The following is a 26,368-nucleotide window of genomic DNA, read 5'->3' on the forward strand; positions in this document are numbered from 1 at the left end:
CCGGTTGAACACCGAAAGCTGGATCTCGATCAATATATTGTAAAATGACTGAATTAGAGGAGAAATCGCTTTTTCAATATATAATTGATATAGATAAGAGAGGGTTTAGTTCTTGAATAAATGATATGGAAGATATAGCGAATTATATACTTGAAACGCAGAATGCGAAGAAGGTTGGAAAGCTCTAGGCTCATCGCTTTGTGAAACGATATATAGAATTAAAGATGTGTTTTAATTGTGTTTATGATTTTCAAAGAGCTCTTTACGAAGATTCAAAGCTTATTAAGAGATGGTTTCGATTAGTATCGAATATGCAGGCCAAATATGGTATTCTAAACTGTGATTTCTACAACTTTGATGAGACAGGCTTTATGATAGAACAAATATCACTATATATAATAGTTACTAAAGCTGATCGATGTGGAAAAAGCAAAGCTATATAATTAAGTAATCGAGAATGGATTATAGCGATTATTTGTATTGATGGAGAAGGTTATAATATATCTTTATTTTTGATAGTGAAAGACAAATACTATCTTTCAAATTGATATACCGAAGGCGATTTACTATACGATTGGCTTATTAAACCTATTACCAATAAATGAACAAATAATAAGATAGATCTTGAATGAATTAAACACTTCAACAAATATATTAAAAGTAGGAAAGTGGGTAGATATCGAATACTAGTGCTTGATAGGCATGAAAGTTATAAATCGCCAGCATTTCAGGAATACTGCAAGGAATACAATATTATATTACTTAGTTTACTATCTCATTCTTTGTATTTAACTCAACCATTCGATATCAATTGTTTTGATTCTTTAAAGCATTTATATAATCGACAAATCGAGAACTTTATCAAGATGTATATTACTCATATTACCAAAACCGAGTTCTTTCAAGTTTTCAAAGTTGTATATATCGAAACAATATCTATATCAAATAATAAAGCTGGGTTCTGTAGAGCTGGGCTAATCCTATTTAATCCGGAAATTGTATTTTCAAAGCTAGATATTCGAATAAGAACTTTATCAAATAGATCAATATCAGCTGATCCTAATATATAGCAATCTCAAACACCTCACAATCCAATTAAAGCTCTTTCCCAATCCATTTTAATGAAAAGTCATATTGCTCGACATCAAGAAAGCTCACCTACTCCAATATTTGAAACAATTGCAGCTTTAGCTAAGGGTACAGAGCTTCTAGCTCATGTGTTGACCTCCTGGGATCTTGGCAGCATATGCATAAATATTGCATGATGCATATAAGGAGCAAACAAAACTCAACTTTTAATTCATTCTTTCCTTCTTGGTATACTGTTTGTTTGCTTTCAATATTTTGATTTCAAAGCACTTTAATTCCGAAGGCTGAATACCTAACCTCATTCCTTCATTTTTTTGAATATATACTCGCAGCTTAACTGCTTAGCTAGAGAATCAATCAATTCAATCTGATGCTCTTTCTGGTCTCAAGAAACCCAACATCATGCGAATATGCTTTTAACTGTTGAGGTTCATAGTCTCCGCAAAGCAAATGAAGCACTTAGTAAATATTGGAAAGCTAGAAAAGCTTTAATACGAAAAGAAGGAGCATTTTCAATAGAAGATGGATATAGTATATTAGAACAAGAGAATATAGAAGATCAGATACAATGCGACGAATATACCAATGATGGTTCTTCAGCAAGAAGGCAAGCTACTATACAATGATGTAGCAGATGTAATAGTACTTTATATAATGCACAAACTTGTCAGTTCGATCTAGCATTAGTTGATCTTTAGATTGTATATAATTCAATCCTAATTTATGTTAAAGTGAATGGTTCCTGCGTAGCACGTGCACAGGGCACTAGTCCTATTAGGACTAGATTGAGAAGCTCTCTTACAGAGAGCTTCGCACTTCCGTAGAACTTAGAAGAGAGATTAACCTACTAGACCAATATTACCTCAGTTCTGCCCTATCAGCTTCCCACTATTCCCTGTGTAAGGTCATTCCTTTTAACAATTTATAGTGTTGTTGTAATTTTATTTTAATGGAATGTGGGTAATTGAGGTAAAAGTGTTCCGGTTACTGATATGTGTTACGTAGTAACAGTCAACCTGTCCATATGAGCTTAGACCCCGTGGAAAAGCAAACCGATTCGCATACAATTTTGTATGGTAATCGGTTCGTAGAGTCTCCCCACCTTCAGCAAGCACAGACATATAGTCTGATCCAAGTCACGTGATGGACCCTGCATATTCAGGGATACGAATCGTAGGTCCATACGAATCGTAGGTCCATACGAATCGAAGGTCCACAAACTCTCAGGATCCAAGAGATCCAATGGAGGACGAAGGTCTATATAATCAGGATGGTTTCCTTTGTGTAGAGCTTCGTGCTCAAGATCAATCATTTAGTATACTCTACTATTAGTTACGAATTGCATATCATTATTGTCATTACTTAAGTCCCTGCTTGACGCCTAGTTATAAACCACCTCGAGAGCCTGGAGCACTTCCACGTGATCTAGACGGCAAACCTCGTAACAATATGTTCCGGTTACTGATAAACCACGTTACATAAAGCTAATATGGTGGGGTAAATTGAAGCTATTTTGGGATTTATTGATCTTGTCGTCGATGTTATTATAATTCTTATTTTTTTTCATTTTTGAATGATTTTGTTAATAAGCAAGCAGGGATTGGAAAATTGGGGCCTTCTGATTGGTCAGAGTTGATCACGTGTGTAACGTAATCTATAATCTAGCTCAAGCGTTACATTATGCTTTTTTTGTAATCTAGCTCTGCTTTACGTAAAGGGCCCACCCCTAATTCCGAAGCCCTTTCCCTATGGCGGGGTACAATCCACCACACCAAATGGGAAGGGCTCGGGAGAACCCCCACTCGAAGAATCTTTACCCCGCTGTTATTTAATCGTCGTAATACCATCAGAGCGATTTCAATTCATAACTAGGATCTTCATCCTTATTATCTTCGCGGTTTCGGTCCCGTTCCTCTTCCTAACATTTCATACTGAACTAGATTTACACATAATGTCACATTCTATGAAAGATAATAAAGCAATTCGCATGCTTCAAGCAGCAGAAGACGGTGGTTATGGTGTTGTAGGAGTAGTCTCCGTACGTACATTTCACGAAAACAGAAACTCTCACTCTCTTTCCATCCCCCCTTACCATATAACTGATTCCCTATCTCTCAGTACAACCTCGAAACCATAACCGCCATTGTTCGCGCCGCAGAAAGAAAACGTTCTCCCGCACAAATCCTACTCTTCCCATGGTCCCTTCACTACTCCCCGCTTCTAATTCATCTTGCAGCCGCCGCGTGTCGAACCGCTACTGTACCCATAGTTTTACACATGGACCACGCACAATCTGAAGATGAAATCCTTGCCGCTGCTGATATGGGACTTTTCGACAGCATAATGGTAGATATGTCGCATTATGAGAAAGAGGAAAATCTAGAAAAGACCACAAGGTTAACCAAAATTTTGAGGGAGAAAGGCATAGCTGTTGAGGCGGAGTGTGGAAGGATTAATGGGGGCGAGGATGGGGTGAAGGATACAGGGGATTTGGAAGGGTTACTCACGACTCCTGAGGAGGCCATGAAGTTTGTGGACACGGGGGTAGATTTTTTGGCGCCAGCTTTTGGGAACGTGCATGGAAATTATGGTGGGGTGGAGAATATTAAGTTGGATTTTGAAAGGTATCTACAGCATATTTTCTCAAATGCATTGTCATTGGCATTATTTGGAGGCTGACGCATATCCAGACTCGAAAATATAAGAAAAGCCACAAATGGTAGAGTACGTTTAGTTCTCCACGGCACTAATACATTCCCTGATGATACAATGAGGCAATGTATAAAAGGAGGGATGACACGATGTAATCTGAATGATTTGGTTTTAAATGCCTACAACAAATATGTAGCGGAGAACACGGGAAAAGTCCCTCTGACGGAACTTATGGAAAGAGGCACAAGTTTGATCCAGGAATTGATCGAACATCAGATGGATATCATAGGCTCGACTGGAAAAGCATGATGGTAGTAATACAAGAAATTAATGGAGAGTTTAATAATGTGGTAGGTCTACCGATTTGAGTGTGAATGACTGTGTTTTGGAGTAAGTGCACCGCCGTGACTCCCTTTGATAAGTACATGGGGAAGAAAACGACTAATTCTATAATTTTGGCATTGTTCGCTTTTTGGTATTGTCACTGATAGTGAGCTAGAGCTGCACAACCTCCCCTGGAAATTACCTCTCCTTAAAAAACCTACCCAGGCTAATCTACAACTATTTCAGTCCACTAGACACAATGCACAACACATTACATCATCAACACCAAGAATACTAGCGTGTTCAAACATGGGGAGCAAAAAATCATCTATAAACTAGCCTTTCATGCAATCAAAAAGACCATATTCCCAGAAACCATAGAAGCAGAAATAAACAGCCCTCCCACATAAATATAGTAAACGATACCCCGTCAAAAATCCATAAATGCAATGCATTTAAAATTACTGCTTTTTTATGAAATAAAATCCCCAGCTCCCGCATTGCTTTTGTACGTCCGATCCATCAATGAATAACCTCTCATGTCACGCCCATGAAGAATATCTTCGGTATCGAAATCCTGAGATTGGAGGTGAGCGAGATATGGAGGGGAAGGCGAAAGATGTTGACAAGCAGGCAACTATGAAAAGGGGGAAAGAAGAAGAGAAAATCCAAGTCTATTGGTAGATTTTGACAGAATTGACAAGCCAGTATGCATCGTCGAAGGCATGGGGAACCTTGGCGACGTATTCTTGGCAGGTCGAATAGCCAGTCTTTGCGGGACAGTCCGACCAGTCGGACCAGGCTTGCCCGCCAGCTCCAGCGCCGCAAAAGGTCGTGTCGAAGTACTAGGTGGGATTAATTTGATTTGACTTTATAGCGAAGGATAGAAAGAATAAGGTTGAGGATGGTTTGAGGAGGAATAGGGGTAGGAGATTCAGAAGAGAGTAAGACTTACGACTGTCTGAGCCGGGAAATTAGCATCGAGATCACAACCGCCATTCGCACTGTCGAAGTTGGCAGTAGGTAGTCCCCACTTTGCTGGATTCGGAGTACCAGCCTTGATATCAGCAGGAATCTTGCTACGTGCAAAGAACCAAACTCTGATAAAAGAAGAGGTCCATTGCATAGCATAGATACCACCACCATTCTTATTGAAAGGTGTTCCATAGGAGTCTGCGCTAGACTGAATAGAACATCCTGCACCGTTGTTTAGTTGACAATTTGTATTGCCGTTGTTGAGATTGCCGAGCTGAGAAGCCTTAGGAGAGTTAAAGGTGCAGCTCTTTTCGGTATGGAGAGAGATATAGGCCTGAGTGATGTCGTTGAAGCCTTCGAGGATATCAATTTCACCATATGGAAGATCACCACCATTACGAATGGTCCAGCTAGCGAGCGGGTCAGCGAATACTGCTAGTGTTGGTCGATTTCTGGGGATTAGATGAAAGGTGAATACTTACAAACCGGGCCATGTACCACAGTCGCTAGCGGGCATGTGGGCAAAATCACCAATGAGAATACCATGGGTAAACTCGTGAACTGATTCAACCCAGATGCTATTACGCTTTCCGTTGACAGTATCGGATAGAACTGTGGTATTATCGACGCCCATGTAAACCTGGTTACCAATGACCTTGGTCAAACCAAGCTTCTGCGCTTCAGCTAAAGAGACATAGTTGACATTTCCGTGGGTAGGGTCAGGAAGCTAGATGTTGTTAGTCTCTCTTTTAGATCGAAAATGTCTGGGAATTCTGACATTCTCATAGATGAATGAAGTGAACCAGTTGGTATGATCATAATTATGAACCAGCTTGTATCCACTCGTCATAGAGACGAGGCCCGAAAACGCACAAAGGGCGGAAAATGTAAGAAACTGCATTTTGAATTAAACTAAAGTCCAGCTTGTGTACTGAAGGAGTGTATGTTTGTATGAAGGAAAGTAATGTACGAGAAGTACGAAGAGACAGACAGACCAGTCTGATAACAACGAAGGGGATACACTTGTCGAAAGGAATATGGTTGAGGTTGTAGAATAGAAGAAGAAATTCTCAAATCAAGGTTGGGTGGAAGACTTATATAAACATTCTGTACGGTACAAGACAGACATTGCTAATCATCCTTAGGTGAATCAACCGCACTCTCCTCGATCCTTAGATGAATCAACCCTACTCTCCCCACAATTTGCCATACAGAGACGCTTCATCTCCAATTAGGATGCGGGGATTCAAAGATCCATAGGTGAATTTCGATATTGGTTGTTGTAGAATACTGGGTAAATGAATCCTATAGATCAATTACAGATATCACACTTCCCTGTCCGAGAACGATGGATCGGGTAATTTTAGATGAGAGGAATCTCATGGAAGATTAATATGCATATCCCCGAGATAACCTTGGCAAGTGCCGGATGTGGAAGTGGAGGAAGAGAAGGATGAAGGATACGCCCAATTTTGTTCTTTTTTGTTCGGTGTGATGGTTTGTTCGACAGTGTTTCAAAACTGGGGAATTCTTCGGTGTGAATCTTGGAATTAGTACAGTGGTAGTAGGATGATTTAAGTTGCGTTGGATTCTTGGCTGGATGGATGCCGGATGGGCGTTTATTATATGAATTTTGAAGAGCCAGGATGCTTGGCTGTATGTAATTCTCAAGTGACGATACCTACCTAGGTACTTCTACATCCCATCTAGAAGATTTTCACAAACATGGTACGCATACCCCAATGCTTAAATCATAAATACACCAATAGTAACAACTTAAAATTCACCTCCACATCATGAATCCAAAATATCATTTCTAAAGTGGACCTCGTGGGATTTTCCCAAACATTTTTGTTAATTATACGGATACTTTTGAATTCGACGCTGATTTTTTCACTCAGATATCGAGATTCGATACAAATAATGTTAAGTTATTTAATAAGAACATGTGATTTATCCCTGTACAACATGAAACACAGTCCTTGAATGCTAGAGATGGCGCAGTGGGGATCATGTAAGCTGATTCCTTCGTTGAAGATTATTGTACGTAGGACCAACTGAGGGTAGAATCCTTCGAGACTGAATGTGAGAACTTTAGAATTTAGAACGCCTAGGGTGGTGAAGATGTTGGTTTGTGGCTGTGGGTAGGTATATGAAGCTCAAATTTATATATATATGTGTGTATGTATGAGGGTGGTGTTTCTCATGCTTGATTTTTGGATATCGAATTGTTTATTGTTTCTCTTTCTGCTGTGTAAACCTCGAATATTTGAGCATGCAAAGCCATGACATCAACAACCAAGACTGTGTATAAACTCGCAAACAGCTCAAAGGTTATCTTACCTCGTTAATTTACCTAATTAATAATGATTGTTTCATTACCAAAACGAAATAAGAATCAAGAGTCGCTCATCTGGCGATGTAGACAGCACATGGTGGTAATTCCAACTCAACATCAGGAAAGACCACATTCTAGGACTATCTTCGAGCTCTGAGGTTCAAGTGTGAGGCTACTTTAAAAGTTTAAATTACATGACATACAATTATCGACTTTACTCGCAGCTTCACTTCCATCTTGACTTCCAGCCTTTCAAGTATCAACACCAACTTCCCTTTTTTGTACACATCTTCTAGTTTTCGACACACTTGTCTAATAGTGCCGTATATACTTACGCCGCTAGAACAGGGAAAAAAGAAAGATAGGGGGCGAATGTCAGAAGTTTCGAGATTTGAGACGGATGTGGTGGTGTTGATAATGTGCTGATACAGAGTTGCACAACAACTTGGGGGGCAAATCCATTTCATCACATGCGGACTTACTTCTTTATATTTTAGAATGATGTATTGCCATTTTCACTTTATATGTAACTCACTCTGAGAATAAGCCGCATACATAATGCAATGGTCAGGCGTACTTGAAGGTGCGTCCCAAAACATCAGGCTGAGTTTACTAGATAGAAATAAATAGTAGATTCAATATATATATTGAAGATTCCAAGAGAAGGGGCAAAAGCTATTGTAGGGACGAACTACTTGTTCACGAAATGCTTGGCAGAAGATGGCGGTACCAAAAACCGTTGACGTGAGGCAACTCCCATAACGCAATCAACAGCGAAACACCCGTATATTCTCTCTCTACTAGATATAAAATCTCATTACAATATAAATATCCCTTAATAAAATAATCCATCTAGATCCTAGAGCCGATAAAAAGATTATTTCTGTTCGTCTGAATTAGATGCAGTCTAGCAGATACTACAATAGCAAAATGCCTAATTTGAATCGCAATATTCTAGAGATTTCTCCTGCATCTAAAATGATAACTACAAGGTATTGCAAATTGATCATTAAGCAATCTATTTATATTCACTGATACTTGTTTATATGTATCATTCACTAGTGAGTTGACGCCAATAAAAATTCTGGAATAGAGGAAGCTCGTTGGAGTGGAAGCGAGGAGTAGTGAGTGTGGAGATGGGGAAGTAATGATGGTGAATAACACAAGTGATGTTAGTGATAGTGAATGATTGTTTATGATTAGGTAGTTTGATAATTTGTTATAATTTCATTTTCCTGTTCTTTACGGATGTTCTGTGGTATTGGATAGAGGAAATAATGGGGTTAAGAATTACCAATACTCCCGTGTCACTAAACTCAATGCCACCAGTTTGTATATTATCATGGTACCTCATTGCAGTACTTCTCTCTAGCAAGTCTTTTTCGTGATTTGTGATATTGAATGGTTGATATGAATTTGAACTTCTAGGCTTCGGAATGAATTCTTTACTAATTTTGAATAGATTTAGTTAAATACTGCATCAATATCTGCTGGAAGAGGCGGCTTGTCAAATATCATCCGTTTCATTTCGCACGATCGAGTAGATTACGAACGTTGGAGTTTACAATCACCAAATCTCATTCACTTTGTATGAACTGTGTTACTATACATGGTTACTCACAGGACAAATAAGCAGATAATTGTACACCGAGATTTCATTAAGTGCCCATTCGCATTATCATCATTCAAACATTCATTCATCTATCGAGCTCTAATCAACGACACTGCAGCAATTATAAGCAAGCAGATGTCGGACTCTGTATACATAAAATCTATCATAAAAATTACCCAGTTCATTATCATAACCCATCTAAGTAGTCTTATCATCCGTAGCACCGTTCTCAACTCTAACAGTACCAGCTTTACTTCCAACGGACTCGTCACCCTCATAGTGAACAACTTCCTTCTTTGAATGAAGCACTGCTTCTACATCCTGAGCTCTTTGCTCAGCATTAACAGCTCCAAATAGGATATCTAATTCCTCCAACGTCTTTCCCTTGGTCTCCTTAACGATGAGGAAAGCCCAAGTACCCATACCGAAACAGAAGAAACCAAACATCAAGAAGGTTCTCCATCCAATGTTTGAAACAGCGATAGGTGTAATTTCAGTCACGGCAAAGTTACACAACCATTGAGTTGAAGCTGCAAGACCAACACCATAGGAACGAAGACGTGTGGGGAATATCTCAGACACGTAGACCCATGGGATAGGACCCCAGGATGCGGAATATCCAATGACGTACAGGTAGATCATTACGACCATGGCGATGGATGCGGGAGCGACGGTGGTTGCTTTGGTGTTGGGTGGGTGAGTAACGAGGACAGCAGATAGGATAAACATCATGCTCATCATCCAGGCGGCACCAAAGATCAGAGACTTGCGACGACCTAATGTATCGATTCCAGTAAACAAGAAGATACCCGTAGTAATGACTTTAACGGTACCATAAATACCGGTCGCAAACAAGGCGGTGTTGGCTGCAGAGATACCGATGGTCTCAAAAATTTGTGGCGCATAGTATCCAATAGAGTTAGTTCCGGAGAATTGTTGCCAGAACATAAGGCAGAAAGCTGTAAAGAATCTGATTCGGTTGGCTGGTGCGAGACACTCTTTCCAGGAAAGTCCTTCAGTTGCAGCAAGTTCTTCTTCAATGGATGCACGGATCTCGGCAATTTCTTGCATAATTTCCTCATCTTCAGGTGTGGTACATCTGGTCCACGCCATTGAAGCAGTAGCTTCCTCATACCTTCCTTGCTTAGCCAACCATCTTGGAGATTCTTTCAAGAAGAGGAGACCGATTAGGAGGAATCCACCAGGGATGAGTTGAATAGCGACTGGGATTCTCCATTGCTTGGTGGATGTTGGAATGTGCAATGCAACACCGTAGTTCAACCAGTAAGCGAAGGTAGAACCGAGAACCAAGAACTCTTGAAACATTCCGGTGATACGTCCTCTAATAGCGGGAGGAGCATTCTCTGTGACATAAACAGGAGTGATAGAGGACATTCCTCCAACACCCAGACCAGCAATAACACGACCAGCATATATTTGTCCAATACTATGACTAGCACTAGTTTGAACAGCGGCACCGACCAGGAAAATAAAGCTGAACCCGATGAGAGAAAATTTTCTTCCAAACCGATCATTGCAGTAAGCGGCGGCTATAGAGCCGAAGAAACAACCAGCTGTAAGTAATGAAACAACATTCGAAGCAACCTGTGCATTCTCACTTCCACCAAATCCTGTTGACTCAAGCGGAAGTCCGAAATCGCCTCTGAAACTTTTAAGGGCTAAAACAGAACCCATCACACCGGTATCATATCCTGTGTGCACAAACTTATGTCAGCCATGTTCCGCTTTTATGACTCGCTCCTGGGAGTATGGAAGAAACTTGAAGTATGGAGCATAAATCAACTTACCGAAAAGTAATGAGCCCATGTAAGCCACGGCCGTCAGAAAATAGATGCGATAATTCTTGAAAAAGGAGGACGGCATGTTGACTGTTTTGCTGTCGAGGCAATTCTTGACAACTTTGGATATGTTATTCGACAAGAGGCCGATAAAGAAGAGAGAAAGAGGTTCATTCTGAGGGAGGTATCAATGTATGTTATGTACTTTCCAAAGTGGCTAAAACACAAACCACGAGCAGCAAGATGTTTCGTTGGATGGGCTTGCAGTTTATTCGTGGGAAAATTGTGTTCTCAATCTGACCTATGAACAGGGGAGAAGTAATTCCACCATTTAAAATAGAGAAAAACCAACATGTTGGCTGGAAGCCAAGCCATTGCAGAATAGTGGGCGGCTTCCCATTCTTTAGTGGTGTTGTTGATATTACTCAGGGGTTATAAATGGTTGATAATTCTTGGCGTCAATAATCCCCATGGGGTGGCAAATACCATGTTTGTTCGCCCACGGGGTCGATGGTTCCACTGAAGTCATACCTTGGAAAGTCTACTCCGTACGGAGTAGTAGTGACTTCCAACAATTCCCACACACCCCTTCATCCTGTATCAATTTGACGCAAATAATTAGAAGGATCTACGCGGCCCGGGCGGAAAATAAGCGAACCCGCCCCGTAAAAGTTGAAGATTTTGCAATTTTTAAAAAATACATATCGAGGTTTGAAAGAATGATAATGTTTTAGGTTTGAGTTTGCCCCTTTTGTTGTTCTCTTTCTGAATATGAAGTCTAGCATTGACTGCCAGATCACATAAGCTTGATAGGGAGCAAGCTCTCCCCTGCGTGTATAGGGAAACTAGAGCGAACATGCAAATACTGTATGAACGGACAAGGGTGCTGATAGCTGTTGTGGGGCAGGGTGGTTGGTAAGAATGGGTCTACGACTCTACGCGTATGTTTTCGCTCGGGTTATCCGAGGTTGGATGACTGGAGTAATGGAGTGAGTCTATGCTTCATGATACTTGAAGCGATCCGCCAAATCAATTTCTGGAGAAAATATGGAGAAATTCTCTTTTCTGATCAGTTTTTGCGTATACCCCGGACGGGGCCAAGATTGCAAATTTCTCCCCATCACGAGTATTGAGGTCGAAGCTTAAGCCTTCGAGCTGCTTACATTACTCCTATTCTTTAGGAATCAATTCTGCTATTCAAATGGATATCATGGCCTTTGACGCCGTCGTGGGATCAAAGTTGCCAGCGGTAAACAGTTTGCAGCGTCTATCTTTTTCTAGCGCCTGAGCTCCGCCCTGAAAATTGCGAAATCTTTTGACGCTGTCTTAAACGCGCGATAAAACAGCCTTGCTGCGCCTGAAGGAGGTAAATTTACTGATTAGCATCAAAAATTGCTAATGTGAGAAACGACATGAAGAGCATCCATTTTACAAATGCAAAAATTCCCACGGAGAAATTCATTCCCAGCGAATTAATCGGTATCAAATAAAATCAAAAAATGGGTCGCCGGCCAACTTATGACAACAACGACCCAACTAGTGAAGCAGAAAGACATCATCGCATCCACAAGTCATGATTTTATTATTCATCTCCAGAACTCCGCAAACTTTTGTCGGCGTTTACATTGTCATCTTCTTTTCCCAAAAGGGAAACCGATAAAAAGTCTTTCACAATGCTTACATCAAAAAAATGTATCCCGCTGCTTTCGCATGACATGATACTTCGAAGTGCTTCAGTCGAATGGCAAGTTTAGATTTAGTCTAGATCTAGGAAGTTGCTTGGCTCCCGCTCATAGCTCCAGTTTGGGCTCTAGCGAAAATAAGGATAATGGATCTGGTTACTTTATCGATTTACTAAATCGACTACCCCTTTAAAGCGGTGTATTCAACAGAGGAGGTCGGTTGAGATAATCTCTCACAGTCTGCGATTTGCGGGACAGTTTTTCGCAATTGAATGTCACAGGTTTCTCCATTAACCATGTCTCATTTTCCAGAGGTCATCAGTTTTGTATATGAAAAAAGGATGAATCATTCCTTCCCCTTTCATCATTATTTGCGTTACAACACTTGAGAACTCAGACTGATCAAAGCGCGATTTTTCAACATCAACAAAACGAACATCTGCGGAAGTCTCTGCTAGACATCATACCGAGAAGAAAACATACGTACCGATATGGCCATTCGGAAGATCCATCTTCACACTTGTGAACCTCAACACAACGAATTCCCATCCTTTCAACCGATCCCGAGTCTTCATTTCTTATACTTCGAAACGCATAGACGGATCAATCTTCGGGAGGGCATCAAGACAAATATCATGCGACTTATCATATCGCATCTCAAACATATATATGCTGTGCGACACGTCAACAAGCCACTTGCGTCAAAATCTGATCTTGTGCTTCGGATTTCCAAGTTTTACTGCCCTCATCCATCCTAATTGGGATTCTGCTATGAAGTTGAGAACGAGTGGTGATGACAAGATATTTTGATAATTGCTTTTTAACAATATCAATGGACCGAGTCTCGACTCCTAACGTTTTCAAATTTCCTCACGACCTTGCATTTTGTTTTGACAATACGAAATTTCAACTTGAGAAACAACAGTTTCACAAATCTAACTCAGATCTAACTCAGGCTTCTTTCTCCATCAATCTACATCTCCACCTCCGTTCCAAATCACACGGTCTCATCTCATCTCATCTCATGATCTAAGTACATCTCATCTCGCACCAAATTCCACCTACCACCCAAACTCCACTCCGATCGGAAAAATCCCAGCAATGAGTAACCTCAGTAAAAGCCTATTTCCTCCATTCCCTCCCACACTGATGAGTGTGCTCCAACGCGAAATCCCAGTCACACCTCACAACATCGACTCGCTTGTGTCGTGCTACTTTCGCATCTTCAATACCCCCGACCATTACTATCCATGAAACGTCACACCATAATACATCAGCTCTGCATATCTTCCACCACCATCTCGTACATGGTGTCCGATGCCAGATCTCGACCCGCCGTACCACGCGACCGATATTCAGCCCTCTGAAGATAGCCCGTGCCTGCAAGCCACCGACCTCATATTTCAATCGTACATTCTTGAGGGTTCATATCCTTGACCGCCGTTGTCCCAAACTCGGAGGTTATTGACATCTGGGAATGGGGAAATATAGAGATTAATTTAGATTAACGAGACCTTTTTTTTGTCTCGAGTAGCACTTCTATATTAGCTGCTCTGCGCTGGCCGTGCGGATGGGACACAGATACAAATATATACCAATTGAACATTGGAGAGGAAAGAAACAAGAATAAGTTTTGAGAGTAACGGCGGGCGGTAGAAAAAAAGAGAATAATAGTACATGTTTATTTACATGTTTACTGATCAATCTAGTTCGCTCTATCAGGGACATCGAAAAAGCAAAATGCGCACAAACACGTCTAGGAAACCACAAATCCCTTTCTAGATGGACCCTTTGATTGTCTCATCCCGAATAACCTTTTCTTCCCGTATCTTAATGCTACACAACTAGTTTGGCATTTGGCATCTATCATAATCATACCGCTCATTTGGCTCCTCCACAAACGAACATTGGCAATATCCATGCGCAAAACCAAGCCCTGTCATCCTGTCTCCGATCCGATTCCACCGGGGAAGATATCTTTTCTTCCTGCAGATAATGTTTGTGAGATAGATGCAGAGTAAGGTGGACCCTTACCTCTTCTAGTGGGTGAAACTTAGTTCTGTAAAGACGGGATAAACGTCATGACGTATATATTTATGATAACCGAGGATGTGTCAATGTTAAACATCTATGCATGTGTTTTGAGTAAGGTAGGTAGGTAAGTGCTTTTTGGTAAATTTCTTGATAGGCTTGGTGTCTATTGATCCTGTATATTTTCTTTATTGACATGCTTTCTTTTCTGTACGAGGAAGATGGAGAGGTAGAGATTGTTTTTGCATGAATCTAAAGGTTGTGCATTTCATTGCTAACACGAGAATGAGAATAATGGGTGGAAAGGAGACAAGGAGGGATATTTACCTCTGGACTTTGAGATTTCCTTCTCACTACCCTCGCTGTTAAATACAATAAATACAATAAATACAATAATAATCTATCAATTTCCCAACATAAACACTATCCCACATATTCCTAATCTTAATCATCATATGTCTCCCTCTTTCCCCCCCAAAAGACTTACTCCATAAATCCATAAATCAAACCCTCCAAACCCTCCCCTTCTTCTACCTACCCCAACCTCAAACCCCCACCTCCACAATTCCCAATCAAATCCGCAATGTATGATTCTAGAACCCGCCGATCCAGAAGAATATTCCCCATCCCCTTCCATCTCAAAATCTCAAATTTCACATCTCACAAGTATACGTACAACCGGCTGATCCCATAACCACGGTCCCGGATAAGACACTGGACAGCTAGGAGTTGGGAGTTGGGTTGTTTTTATATTTATAGAATATATTGAAGGGAGAGTGGTGAAGAGTATTTGTTGATTCGTTAGTGGATTTGTGTTTTTGAATTTTGAAATTTTAAAATTTAAAATTTTAGTGTAATTATGTAAGATTTGATATAAAAGAAATGTCTAATTTGATTTTTTAATATTAGTTTATTTAGTTGTGGTATTTATAAGGTTTTATAAGATTTGCACTATATTTATAAATGATAATTTTAAATAAGAATATATATATGAATTTAAAGATTGATTATTTAATTTTTTTTATTAAAGAATATAATAAATTAAATATAATAATAGTATATTATATGAAAAGATTTATTTATATATAGATGATTATATTTATTCTATCATCCCATATCCTTTTTTATTTATCTCTTTTTACTCTTTTTCAAAATATAAATCTTAAATATTTATTATAATCTTTTTATAAAAATATACTAAACCTAAACCCAATCTCAATCTCAAATCCCACACCCAAAATTGCAAACCCCAAATCTAAATCTATATAAACTCACTAATACTTAAAAAACCACTTTAGTTCATCCCCAATTAACCCCCTCCCCTCCCCCTCTTTTTTATTTAAAGATACCTAATAAACCCACTCTACCCCATCCTAGCCTATCCCCTCATTCTCAATCCCCGGTCCAACCGAATCCAACCCCTCCCTCCGTTTCTTTCACAATAAACCATCATTAATAAAATTTATATACATTTCATACCTTACTCCTCACTCATAAACCATTCACCTCACCCGTCCCTCACCCCCTCCTCATACCTCCCTCAACCCAAAACCATCTAATCACCCCCAGATCAGCCCGCATACTCATCATCTAATACAAAATACAGACTTCTTTATCTCCATAAACTCATCCACCCAAATTAATCTTAACCTTAACCTTACCCTTAACCTTACCATATAAGTCTTATAATACAGCGGGGTAAATTTTAAATTTTGATTTATGATCTTGAGTTTCGAGTTTCTGGTATTTTTATAACAAGGTTATTATAAGTTTATTCTATATAGTATTATAGATTTATTCATTGAGGGTTTGTTTGGTATATAATGAAGGGAAGTATTATTGTGAGTTATTACAGGATTTAGAGGTTTGAGGTTTGGAGAGTTGAGGTTGGAGATTTGAGATTTGGTAGAAATATGCAATGAAATTGAATAAGATAGATAGAAGATGACAACACCGAATACAATTCCCATCACAGCCTTTCAAATAGACCGACAGAAACACATCATAAGGTTAAGGTTAAATTAAGAGAATGAATTTATAAAAATTACATCTTAACCTTACATCTATCTAATCAAGAACCACGAACCTCACCCTTCACTATCCCTTTATCCCCATCACGCAAGAACAGAACTTATAAATATTCTCAAAAGTTCAATTCTTCACCAAAATGTGTACCGCTCCTTTCCTATCCTGTAAAGCCAAATTATATCCACGTCTTTCTACCTAACATTGCCCTATCCGCATAACTAAGAAATCGTCCCTAGCAATCCCCAAAAGTTTTTTCTCATCCCTCCCATCCCCATCCACCACCGACACCTTTCAGTTCGAGAATATATTGTTGATGTTGCGATTTACCATTATGTCGTCTTGTGAGGATATATTCATCTTAGGACTGTAGGGAAAACAGTATGTCGTAAACATGGGAACCTTCAATGCTATTGATCCGTGCATTAGTCGAAATTCATCCGTGCCGTGCAGGTGATAGTTAGGACTACTAATATGGTTACAATCATTGGCATGGTTCTCATAGCGATGAATACTAGGAGGAATAGGAAGCTGTTTGACATAACCTTGGCGCAGATATGACAGCTGTGAGTCTTCTGCTTTGGGAGGAATAAAAGTGATCCGAGGAAGATCGTAATATGACATCTGTCCTCTTCATAATATACATATATTCATGTGCAGCGCTCAACAGAGGTGCTGTAAAGATCATTTGTTCACCCCTGGATCCGTCTATGAAGGTCGAATCGATAATTGAATAATCCATCCCTATTTCCCCAATAAAACTTCGGTATCAGCCGAACCCGGGTAAAAAATGGAGCCTCTTACATCAACAATCACGGATACCATCAAAGCGTATTACGCCCCGACAAATCCCATGGATCTAATATCTCACCATCGTATTGCAATCAAAACAAATACAATAACAATCTCATGCCGACATGGCCGAATTGAAAAAGAAATGACGTAGAAATTGGATTACCCTCAGATCACTGGTGCTGAACTTCAGTGGGACAAATGTTCGGGAGTCTATTCGCCGGGGAAATGGGGCCGGAGCCAGAATCTCGGGGGTCTGCTGATCCATCAGTCTAGAATTGCTTACCCGGCCATTTTGTGCCACGCAAGTAGGGACCAAAAATCTAACCTTAATATTTCTGGAGCTCGCGATATTTTCAGGGGTTTGCCTTGCTCCATTAAAAAGAGACTAGGAAGATATATGCATAAAAAGTAATCATATGATTGTGACAATTTCTTTTGCTTTGCCCGTACTGTAGGATCCCATTTTCTAATTTGCATGCAACGTTGATCTGAAGTAAATTGACACTTGTCTCACGGCACGTAATCCACTAAACTGGGTCGGCGGCTTTCATTAGTGACTAGCAGAAAGAGACAAGATGTGTACTTCACATGGCTTAGATTCGGAGATCTAAATCTTGATGAGTGTCAGGAGGATCACGATATTCGATAGATGAGATTGTGAGTCACATAACGGCCTTGATGAATTGAAGATCCTGTAAATATGTATGGGACCAGGGGTCAAGTAGCGGTCAACAATCACCAGAAGGAAGGCGAGAGCCTTGTAGAGGTGATTTCGGGTGGTTTTGTAGGAATCTTTCGTGTTCTATGCAGTGAGCTATCTAGAGGTCGATCGCAATCTCAATAAGCCGCGCAATACCAGAGGATTCCGTATTACCTCTTTAACGGAAGACTCTGGTCTGACATGACAAGAGTGCTATGTTCGTGCCAATTCAATGATTTCTGAATGTTCCCGATATGATGCTCATTTGAGGGACTGGTGCTTGTTGATGAGCGGCCGGCCACACGGTAAATTTCCAGTGCGTAGATCGAGTTTGTGATCCTAGAGATCTGCCACCAGATCGGAATAGCCATGCTACTTTTCAACGAATCGCGCTGACTAACATGAGAATTATCTGCCACGTAAGGAAAGGGCCGTAAGAGAGAAGGTTCGGCAGGAATCTCCGGTCGGTTAGGTGTTTCCTCAATGGCTTCTCCGAATGTGTTCAAATCGGATACACATGAAGGCGAGTATTCTTACACCTTGGTACGCCATGCCAAAGTGTGCTCAGGGATTTGGCCCGCGATCGATTCTCGACGACAGTAAAGTTTCTTAAAGCTCATGTAAACAATGATAGCGAGGATAAAAAAACCAATTGCAGCGAGTAAGATGATCAGAACCGTAATTCCTTTGACTGTCGATTTCATATGGTATGTGTTGAATCCCGACGTTGACTTCCGAATTGACGTTTGTAGAAAAAGTTCAAAGCCGAATACGCCAAAATGATTGCGACACAGGCGAAAATAGATGGAAGAATGATGCGGAGTATGGTGTCCTCTTCAACAGTATACATGAATCGAGGCTACAACTAAGTGCGAGTCTCAAAAACACTATGAAGAGCATATCAGAAGGTGCCTGTGACACAATACAGCATGACTGCAAGAAGGATGTATCATGATGCCAATGTGATAAGTACCTAGTAATGTGTTCGTTGTGACGGTCCGTGAACTTTTCGAGGGTTGAGAATGACTCGTATGTATTGTTCAAGTCCCACGATCTGAACGCGGAAGAAAATGTCAAACAGTCTTTGAAGTAAGGTTCGTAATACGTGGTATATGGCTGTCTAAGGGTGCCATAGGTAATGAGGGAAATATATGATTAAGGAATGAGAAATAAAAAGAGAGAAATCTTTAGAGTCGATATTAATCGGAAATTTAATGATCATGGTAATCCATGGAGGAAAGAACTCATGATAGGTTTTGGGGGGGTAATTGCGACCTGCAACTGCGCCAACTGTTACCCCTCCTTAACGCTTCGACCCGCAAGCAATGTTCTCTCCTTCCACTTGATGTTTTGTTATCCCTTTGAAAAATAAAATAACAATGACTTCCATCAACCGATTCTTGGTTATGTAAGCGGTTTCCAGTACAATATGTGAAAATAATTACCTCCAAATTTGACCATGATAGATGTGGGGTACAATAGCAGTGAGTAGTTCGTCCAGCAATTGATTATTTGAGGGGCCCAAAACCCTGGTGCAGCGGCAATATGTTGTGATACCAAGATCTCAAACCAGATCTATGAAGCTAGAGGGAGTGTTTCTGCCATGCAGGATACTGGGATTGCAATCTTGGGAATTCTAGCGGTTTCCCGAGTAGAAGAATCTTCATTGAACCCTGTCCCAAAATCAGCCAGCGTCTAGATGAGTCCAGAAGATCGGGTGAATCCCTTCACTCCATTCGCGGAAGTAGGTATAATTGGACACATAATCCACTCGATTTTTATCCTTGCTGGTAGTTTTCTCCAATAATGTCGTGTGACTGTGAAGATTTGGTGAGTATGTCATGAGGCTTTTGATACCCTTGAACCCGAGGCCCGACCCAACAGCAAGTAAACCATGACTATGACCATGAAATTTGAAGCCTCTGAATGTTGATATCACTGATGCGCATTCCAGCTTCAAAAAAGCTTCAGAAAAAATTCACGAAAGGGTGTTATCACTTAACCCCCATGAGAAAAGATATCCGAAGCTGGAACCGATCGGTCATTTGTGATTAAGTTGATGTTTAGCCCTAAATAGCTGAGATCCCCACGAGACCGTAACAGGGTATTGAAAATCGGTCATATAACCTCCAAAAAGGCTTTTGAGGAGCGCCACCAACACACCATACTAAAAAGTGATAATGCATATAACTGAGGAGCTGACACCGCCTTACACTAAGAATTTTAGGAGAGGAAAATAAGACTCTCCCGTGTGTCAATAAGTTTCACTGAAAGAAACCCTTATTCATCCGGCAATTGATTATCCTAAAATCAGATTGACGTGTAGCCCAATTGATGCTAAACTCGGATTGATGTGCGGGTTAGTCAGGTGTAATAAATTGATACTAAACTCGGATTGAGCGAATTAGTCAGGTGCAAAAGTAAATTGATGCTAAACTCGGGCTGAAGTATAGTCAATAAGCTCGGATTAAGGTGTAGAATAGATGATCCATTGACATCAAGGGAAAAGTGCCCGGGTACTATCGACGTACACGGGAAAGAAATGTTAAAAAGAGAAAGATATCTCTCCAATGTAACATCAATCCAAGTTTAATCCAAATTAAATTTGAAATTTTAGTCCCCAATCCTGTTGTATTCTTTTGTTGTAGTTTATTGATATTTTTTCCATTGCCCCTCAAGAGCCGAGGTGACAATGGTGACAAGATGCCGGAACCGATGGCCTGTGTTTTTTCCCTTAGCGTGGCCGAGTGGCCCTTACCGAGATAAGGATGGCTTGCGATTTACCACCGTGGTCCTGGACCACTCCCTTGGGAATACGGCATGAAATCAATCTTGCATTTCGTTGCATTAGATCTATACAACGCTCAAATCTTGAGTAGATCTAAGACTCTCACAATTATGTGTGTATCAGTGCAACCGGCTTCCCTTGCGTGGAATTCCCCGAGCAATAGTCTGAGGGAAAAAGAAGAAAGAAACAAAGAAGAAAGGGCCACAGAGAGGGATTACCCGCAGTAAATCAAGAAAGTGTTCTTCGGTCAATGCGGTCAGAGCTGATATTATCGAAAATAGATTGGCTTTGACTGGTCGTGAGAACACAAGCGGGTGGTTCTCCAATCGATTGAAGCGGCATGAGCTCTTTTTGAGATACCTATCGGGATTGAAGATTTTCTCTCATCTAGGATATGCTCAAGAACTATCTCAGCCTCATTTACTTTCTTCTCCGAGTGTGAGCCATGAAGAAAGATAAAAGGAGTCCATTCGTCCATGTCTTCGAAGTATTCCTGACCATCATCTCAATCAGTCCTCTCTTCACATCATCCTCATTTCGACAATCATAACACACTTCCAATATCATCCAGTCAAGCATTGATCCGCCATCACAAGTCCAGCACTTCGAGCATTACCACATTCGACAACTGACAAGTTGTTGGCTGAATTCAGAAGAAGAGAATCGCGTTCGATAACCTGCATCTTTCATAACACTTTGGGTTCCAGTTTCTGGTAGTCAAAGAGCTCTTCCATCAGTAGCCATACTCAACAAGTCTCAATACCCACTCTACCTTCAACATGTTGTCTATCGCAGTTCAACCTCCCGCTAGAGCTCGCCCAGGAGCAATCTTGTATCCTCCTCTTATTGTTCAACTCAGTAGCGAACATGATTTGTATGAACATCTTGCCGGCTACTGGACCTGTGTTTCGCTCATCCATTACGCCAGCGGCCAAGTCATATATGAACAAATGGATGGTAAAGCCGCCGATTCCGCGCATCCAATTGCTCAAACCAGATTGAGGGGTGTTCGCGATCAAGCATACTTCTTTTTCCCAGATCTTGCAATTCACGCCACTGGCCGCTATCGTCTTAGAATCAGTTTGATGAGAATGGATTATTCTCCCGAGTCAGGTCCAGATGGTGCAGTTGTTTGCGATGAACAGGTGGATACACGGTCGATTACCGTGGAAGAGTCCGGTCCAAACTATACTCGACCGAGTAAGAATTTCTCTGATATTTATTTGGGGACAGATTTGGCTAACAGACGTAGATTCCCAAGAACGTGCTTTCATTCGAATGTTACGGGACGATGGACAAGATATTCCAACTCCAGCTCATTGAATGAGGTCGGAAACGCTGAAAATGTTGGAGAGTCTCACAACATGAGGTGGTATCGAAGTGCGGGGTAATGGGTGGGAATTCGGTCTTCATATTTGATGCGTTTTGGAATTTTGATTTTTGGGGGTTATGATTTTGGGATTTCTACATGGTTGTATGTTATCAGTATCATTCCTTTTTAGAGGAATATATACCATACTTATCTCTTGGTCTTTTGTTTGGATATAGACAAGACTTGGTATGGTGTAAGAAAAGAGGGGAGGTTATTGTCTTTCGGATCAGATATAATTGGTTGTTCGAATATGGATGGCGTTAAAAAGGAAAGGAATTTTCAATATCATTATCATGACATTTTGGATCGTTTTAAGAAAATATTAAGTACGAACTATCATGAATTAAAAAGTAACAATGATTTGAATTATGGTATTTGGAGGAGAACATGATGTTTTGGGTTGAAGAGGTAAAACATGAGAGAAGGTTGCAAAAGTGGACCTAGGTAGGAAATAAGAGGTATTTGACAGCTCTCCTTGTATGGAACGGTAGAAAGTGAGAGAGGGGGTGAACGCCAAGCCTTCCAATATGAGCTGCGGGGAAATGGAAGGATGTTTAGATCTTAATTAAGTCTAGTCTTTCTTCCTTCAAAAATTGAAATTCCCCTCGATATACGGTGTTACCGTTACTGTTACCATAAAAGTGGCTCGAGAGATGTGAAGTTCATGCTTGGCTTTGAACATTTTCCAGAATGAATTTTCGAATATATTCTGCCACGAAAATGCTATTATAGAAGGCGGTGTGGATTTACCACGTGTTTGACATCGGGCGGAACTTTCAGAGGTGCCGGAGGTGGGGTATAGTGTGGTCCTTAGATAGAAGGCACAAATCAGAAACGATTACTCGAGTAATGTAGAGTGGTAGTGGTCCTTAGATAAAAGGCAGAAACCACAAACGATCAATGTAATGTGGTCCTTAGATTAAAGGCAGAAACAACCACAAAGGCGGTAAACAAGTAAAACCAACAGAAAAAAAAAGCCCAGCACCTGGTTGAACCTGCAGAAAAATCCTTGAGGGGTTTCTAAAGTATTGAGTCACCAACAAGAATTATAAGAAGCAAAGACTCATAAATTTTTATATTGGGTTAGCCTACTCTAACATATAAAATCATTTACCTTCCCAACTTCACCATCCTCCCAAAGAGAAAAAGTATATCTTCTTCTTTTTCTCATGAATACTCTCTCTTTTCTCTTCCTCCTTTGACCTTGTCCCAACCATATGATCTTCACCTTTTCCATCTTGCGAAAACATCCAAACCATTGTCTAAAATTGATACCCACTTCAGTCCAAACTACCCCTCGATTTAAACCCCACCACTTCAATTCTTTTCGCACATTTACAACCACATTATACAAGATGGCGGCGACAGATTCGTCCTCAAACTTCATTTCCGAGAAGCTCAAGTCTTTGAGTGTCTCGGATCTCCCAAAATTCCCTAATTGTCACCCTGATGTCAACGTTGTCGATATCTACCGAGCTCACATTACTTCTACCTTGACTGAGATTACTGGTGTAGAATCTACCATCATCTACCGTGCATTAGCATGGACGAATACTTTAGACAAGGGTGACATAGTCTTACCTGTGCCAGCTTTGCGAGTCAAGGGAAAAAAGCCCAACGAGTTGGCAGAGGAATGGGCGGCCAAGGTATATCTGTCGCAACTTATTTAGATCATGAGATTTACTAAAACATTGATCAAAACAGTATCCTGAATCTCCTCTCGTTCACAAACCTACCACCAATGGCGTCTACCTGCAATTCTTCTTCAAAGCCGACAAACTTAATGAACTTCTCATTCCTACCATTATCCGACAAGGGTCGAACTTTGGAGAAAACAAATATCTTGGTCTCGTGGATCCAGAAGATCCATCAAAAGGACAAAAGAAGATAGTCATTGAATTCTCGTCCCCGAACATTGCAAAGCCTTTCCATGCAGGTCATCTTCGAAGTACCATCATTGGAGGTTTCTTGTCGAATCTTTACGCAGCAGTAGGATGGAACGTTACTCGAGTCAACTACCTTGGAGATTGGGGCAAACAATACGGATTGTTGGCTTTGGGCTTTGACAGATATGGAGATGAAGAAGCTTTAAAGGCAGATCCAATCAACCATCTTTTCCAAATCTACGTCAAAATCAACCAAGATGTCAAAGCCGAGGCTGATAAGATGGCAGCATTAGAGGCAGAAGGAAAAACAGATGAAGCATTGCATATCAAGAATGAGGGACTAGATGAACAAGCTCGTCGATATTTCAAAGCAATGACGGAGAATGATGAAAACGCAATTGCGCAATGGGCTCGATTCCGTGAACTCAGTATTAAGAGATATAGGGAGACATATGCACGATTAAATATTCATTTCGATGATTATTCAGGAGAATCCCAAGTTAAAGCAGAAGTAATGGAGGAGACCGGAAAGAAAATGGAGGAAATGAAGATTGCTGAAGAATCGCAAGGTGCTATGATTGTTGATTTCACCAAACACGTTCCAGGAAAGATTGGCAAAGGTCTTGGAAAAGCAATTGTCAAAAGAAGGGATGGCACAGCACTTTATCTTACTCGAGACATCAGTGAACTGTTGCAACGAAAAGAAAAGTATGACTTTGATCAGATGATTTATGTTGTTGCAACTGATCAAGAGTTGCATTTACAACAATTATTCAAGATTATTGAGCTTTTGGGTTACAAAGAACTTCGGGATAAGTGTCAACATATCAACTTTGGTTTGGTACATGGCATGAGTACTCGTCGCGGTACTGTCAAATTTTTGGATGACATCTTAAGAGATGTTGCTGAAAAGATGCATGAAGTTATGCAAAAGAATGAAGCTAAATATGAACAAATTGCCGATCCATTGGCTACTTCCGATATTCTTGGTATTAGTTCTGTCATGGTACAAGATATGAGTGGTAAACGGTGAGTGAATTGATTTTATAACCTATTCCCTTTTCGTAACTAAGAATCACAAACTAATTTTAAAATCAGTGTTAACGGTTATACCTTCAACATGGATACCATGACATCATTCGAAGGTGATACTGGTCCATATCTTCAATACGCCCACGCTCGTCTTTGCTCCATCACCCGCAAAGCAGCACTTACCGCAGAAGAAATCGCTTCAGCTGATCTATCACTTCTCACTGAAATCCACGCTCAAAACCTCATCAGAACTCTATCACAATACCCAGATGTCGTTCAAAACACGGTCAAGACCTTGGAACCAACAACTATTTTGACATATCTATTCAAGATGACTCACGTACTCAGCAGTAGTTACGATCATCTTAGAATTATGGGTAGTGAGAAAGAAGTCATGAAGGCTAGAATGGCACTTTATGATGCTGCTAGAGTGGTTCTTTATAATGGCATGAGAATTTTGGGATTGAGTCCTGTAGAGAGAATGTAGATGATGGTGTGGTATATGAGTTGACGAGTGGTATAATATGGCAAATATTTTTTGCTGAACGAAGTAAAAGTTAAGCCATGGTTTTGATAATTGGTTGCACGAGGATTAGAATCAATACGAGATCATAGTATAGGTTACAGAAGCGATCATTATCACTTAGAAAACTGAGAGTAGACCATACTAGGTACTTATTGATAAAATCTAAAATCTCAAATCTAAAATCTCAAACGCACGATCCGTAGCTTAAGACTAGACTCAATAGTAAAGTATTAAGTAAATCTATAAGATAATAAACTGTCTCGATTATTCTTTTCAATATGAAAATTATAAATCTAAAACTTAAGATCTAAGATATCGGTATATGCTTTTTCAGATAAAGGTGTGTTTTTTTTTTCTTCTATTAATATTAATATAAATATAAATATAAATATAAATATAAATATAAATATAAATATAAATATAAATATAAATATAAATATAAATATAAATATAAATATAAATATAAATATAAATATAAATATAAATATAAATATAAATATAAATATAAATATAAATATAAATATAAATATAAATATAAATATAAATATAAATATAAATATAAATATAAATATAAATATATATTAATTTGAAATTCATATTTCATTTTAAATATAGATAGTATTATGTTAAAGTGAATGGTTCCTGCGTAGCACGTGCACAGGGCACTAGTCCTGTTAGGACTAGATTGAGAAGCTCTCTTACCGAGAGCTTCGCATTTCCGTAGAACTTAGAAGAGAGATTA

The 26,368-nt window shown here is 39.9% G+C and overlaps 9 protein-coding genes across 9 annotated transcripts; 5 read left to right on the forward strand and 4 right to left on the reverse strand.

The window, feature by feature from the left end:
* Window positions 1–1,499: 1,499 nt before the first annotated feature.
* SS1G_06399 (predicted protein) lies at window positions 1,500–1,715 on the forward strand (the record flags this gene model as incomplete). Its single annotated transcript, XM_001592110.1, has 1 exon — window positions 1,500–1,715. One exon carries the CDS (start codon window positions 1,500–1,502, stop codon window positions 1,713–1,715), a length of 216 nt encoding a protein of 71 aa, XP_001592160.1.
* Window positions 1,716–3,040: 1,325 nt separating this feature from the next.
* Window positions 3,041–4,050, forward strand: SS1G_06400 (hypothetical protein; the record flags this gene model as incomplete). The annotated part of the gene is made up of 3 exons (XM_001592111.1): window positions 3,041–3,127; window positions 3,208–3,713; window positions 3,780–4,050. The coding sequence occupies 3 exons, from the start codon at window positions 3,041–3,043 to the stop codon at window positions 4,048–4,050; spliced, it is 864 nt and encodes a 287-aa protein (XP_001592161.1).
* A 689-nt stretch (window positions 4,051–4,739) lies between these two features.
* Window positions 4,740–6,423, reverse strand: SS1G_06401 (hypothetical protein; the record flags this gene model as incomplete). The annotated part of the gene is made up of 4 exons (XM_001592112.1): window positions 4,740–4,910; window positions 5,021–5,450; window positions 5,523–5,767; window positions 6,361–6,423. 4 exons carry the CDS (start codon window positions 6,421–6,423, stop codon window positions 4,740–4,742), a joined length of 909 nt encoding a protein of 302 aa, XP_001592162.1.
* A 2,765-nt stretch (window positions 6,424–9,188) lies between these two features.
* On the reverse strand, window positions 9,189–10,817 carry SS1G_06402 (hypothetical protein; the record flags this gene model as incomplete). The annotated part of the gene is made up of 2 exons (XM_001592113.1): window positions 9,189–10,702; window positions 10,799–10,817. The coding sequence occupies 2 exons, from the start codon at window positions 10,815–10,817 to the stop codon at window positions 9,189–9,191; spliced, it is 1,533 nt and encodes a 510-aa protein (XP_001592163.1).
* A 1,835-nt stretch (window positions 10,818–12,652) lies between these two features.
* On the reverse strand, window positions 12,653–12,769 carry SS1G_06403 (predicted protein; the record flags this gene model as incomplete). Its single annotated transcript, XM_001592114.1, has 1 exon — window positions 12,653–12,769. The coding sequence occupies one exon, from the start codon at window positions 12,767–12,769 to the stop codon at window positions 12,653–12,655; it is 117 nt and encodes a 38-aa protein (XP_001592164.1).
* Window positions 12,770–13,744: 975 nt separating this feature from the next.
* On the reverse strand, window positions 13,745–13,942 carry SS1G_06404 (predicted protein; the record flags this gene model as incomplete). The annotated part of the gene is made up of 2 exons (XM_001592115.1): window positions 13,745–13,851; window positions 13,885–13,942. 2 exons carry the CDS (start codon window positions 13,940–13,942, stop codon window positions 13,745–13,747), a joined length of 165 nt encoding a protein of 54 aa, XP_001592165.1.
* A 4,080-nt stretch (window positions 13,943–18,022) lies between these two features.
* On the forward strand, window positions 18,023–18,625 carry SS1G_06405 (predicted protein; the record flags this gene model as incomplete). The annotated part of the gene is made up of 2 exons (XM_001592116.1): window positions 18,023–18,131; window positions 18,447–18,625. The coding sequence occupies 2 exons, from the start codon at window positions 18,023–18,025 to the stop codon at window positions 18,623–18,625; spliced, it is 288 nt and encodes a 95-aa protein (XP_001592166.1).
* Window positions 18,626–21,589: 2,964 nt separating this feature from the next.
* Window positions 21,590–22,133, forward strand: SS1G_06406 (predicted protein; the record flags this gene model as incomplete). Its single annotated transcript, XM_001592117.1, has 2 exons — window positions 21,590–22,010; window positions 22,063–22,133. 2 exons carry the CDS (start codon window positions 21,590–21,592, stop codon window positions 22,131–22,133), a joined length of 492 nt encoding a protein of 163 aa, XP_001592167.1.
* A 1,266-nt stretch (window positions 22,134–23,399) lies between these two features.
* On the forward strand, window positions 23,400–25,587 carry SS1G_06407 (arginyl-tRNA synthetase; the record flags this gene model as incomplete). Its single annotated transcript, XM_001592118.1, has 3 exons — window positions 23,400–23,828; window positions 23,887–25,097; window positions 25,167–25,587. 3 exons carry the CDS (start codon window positions 23,400–23,402, stop codon window positions 25,585–25,587), a joined length of 2,061 nt encoding a protein of 686 aa, XP_001592168.1.
* Window positions 25,588–26,368: the final 781 nt, after the last annotated feature.

This window comes from Sclerotinia sclerotiorum, genomic scaffold, assembly GCF_000146945.2.
Source record: "Sclerotinia sclerotiorum 1980 UF-70 scaffold_8 genomic scaffold, whole genome shotgun sequence".
In the NCBI taxonomy this organism is placed as follows: domain Eukaryota; kingdom Fungi; phylum Ascomycota; class Leotiomycetes; order Helotiales; family Sclerotiniaceae; genus Sclerotinia; species Sclerotinia sclerotiorum.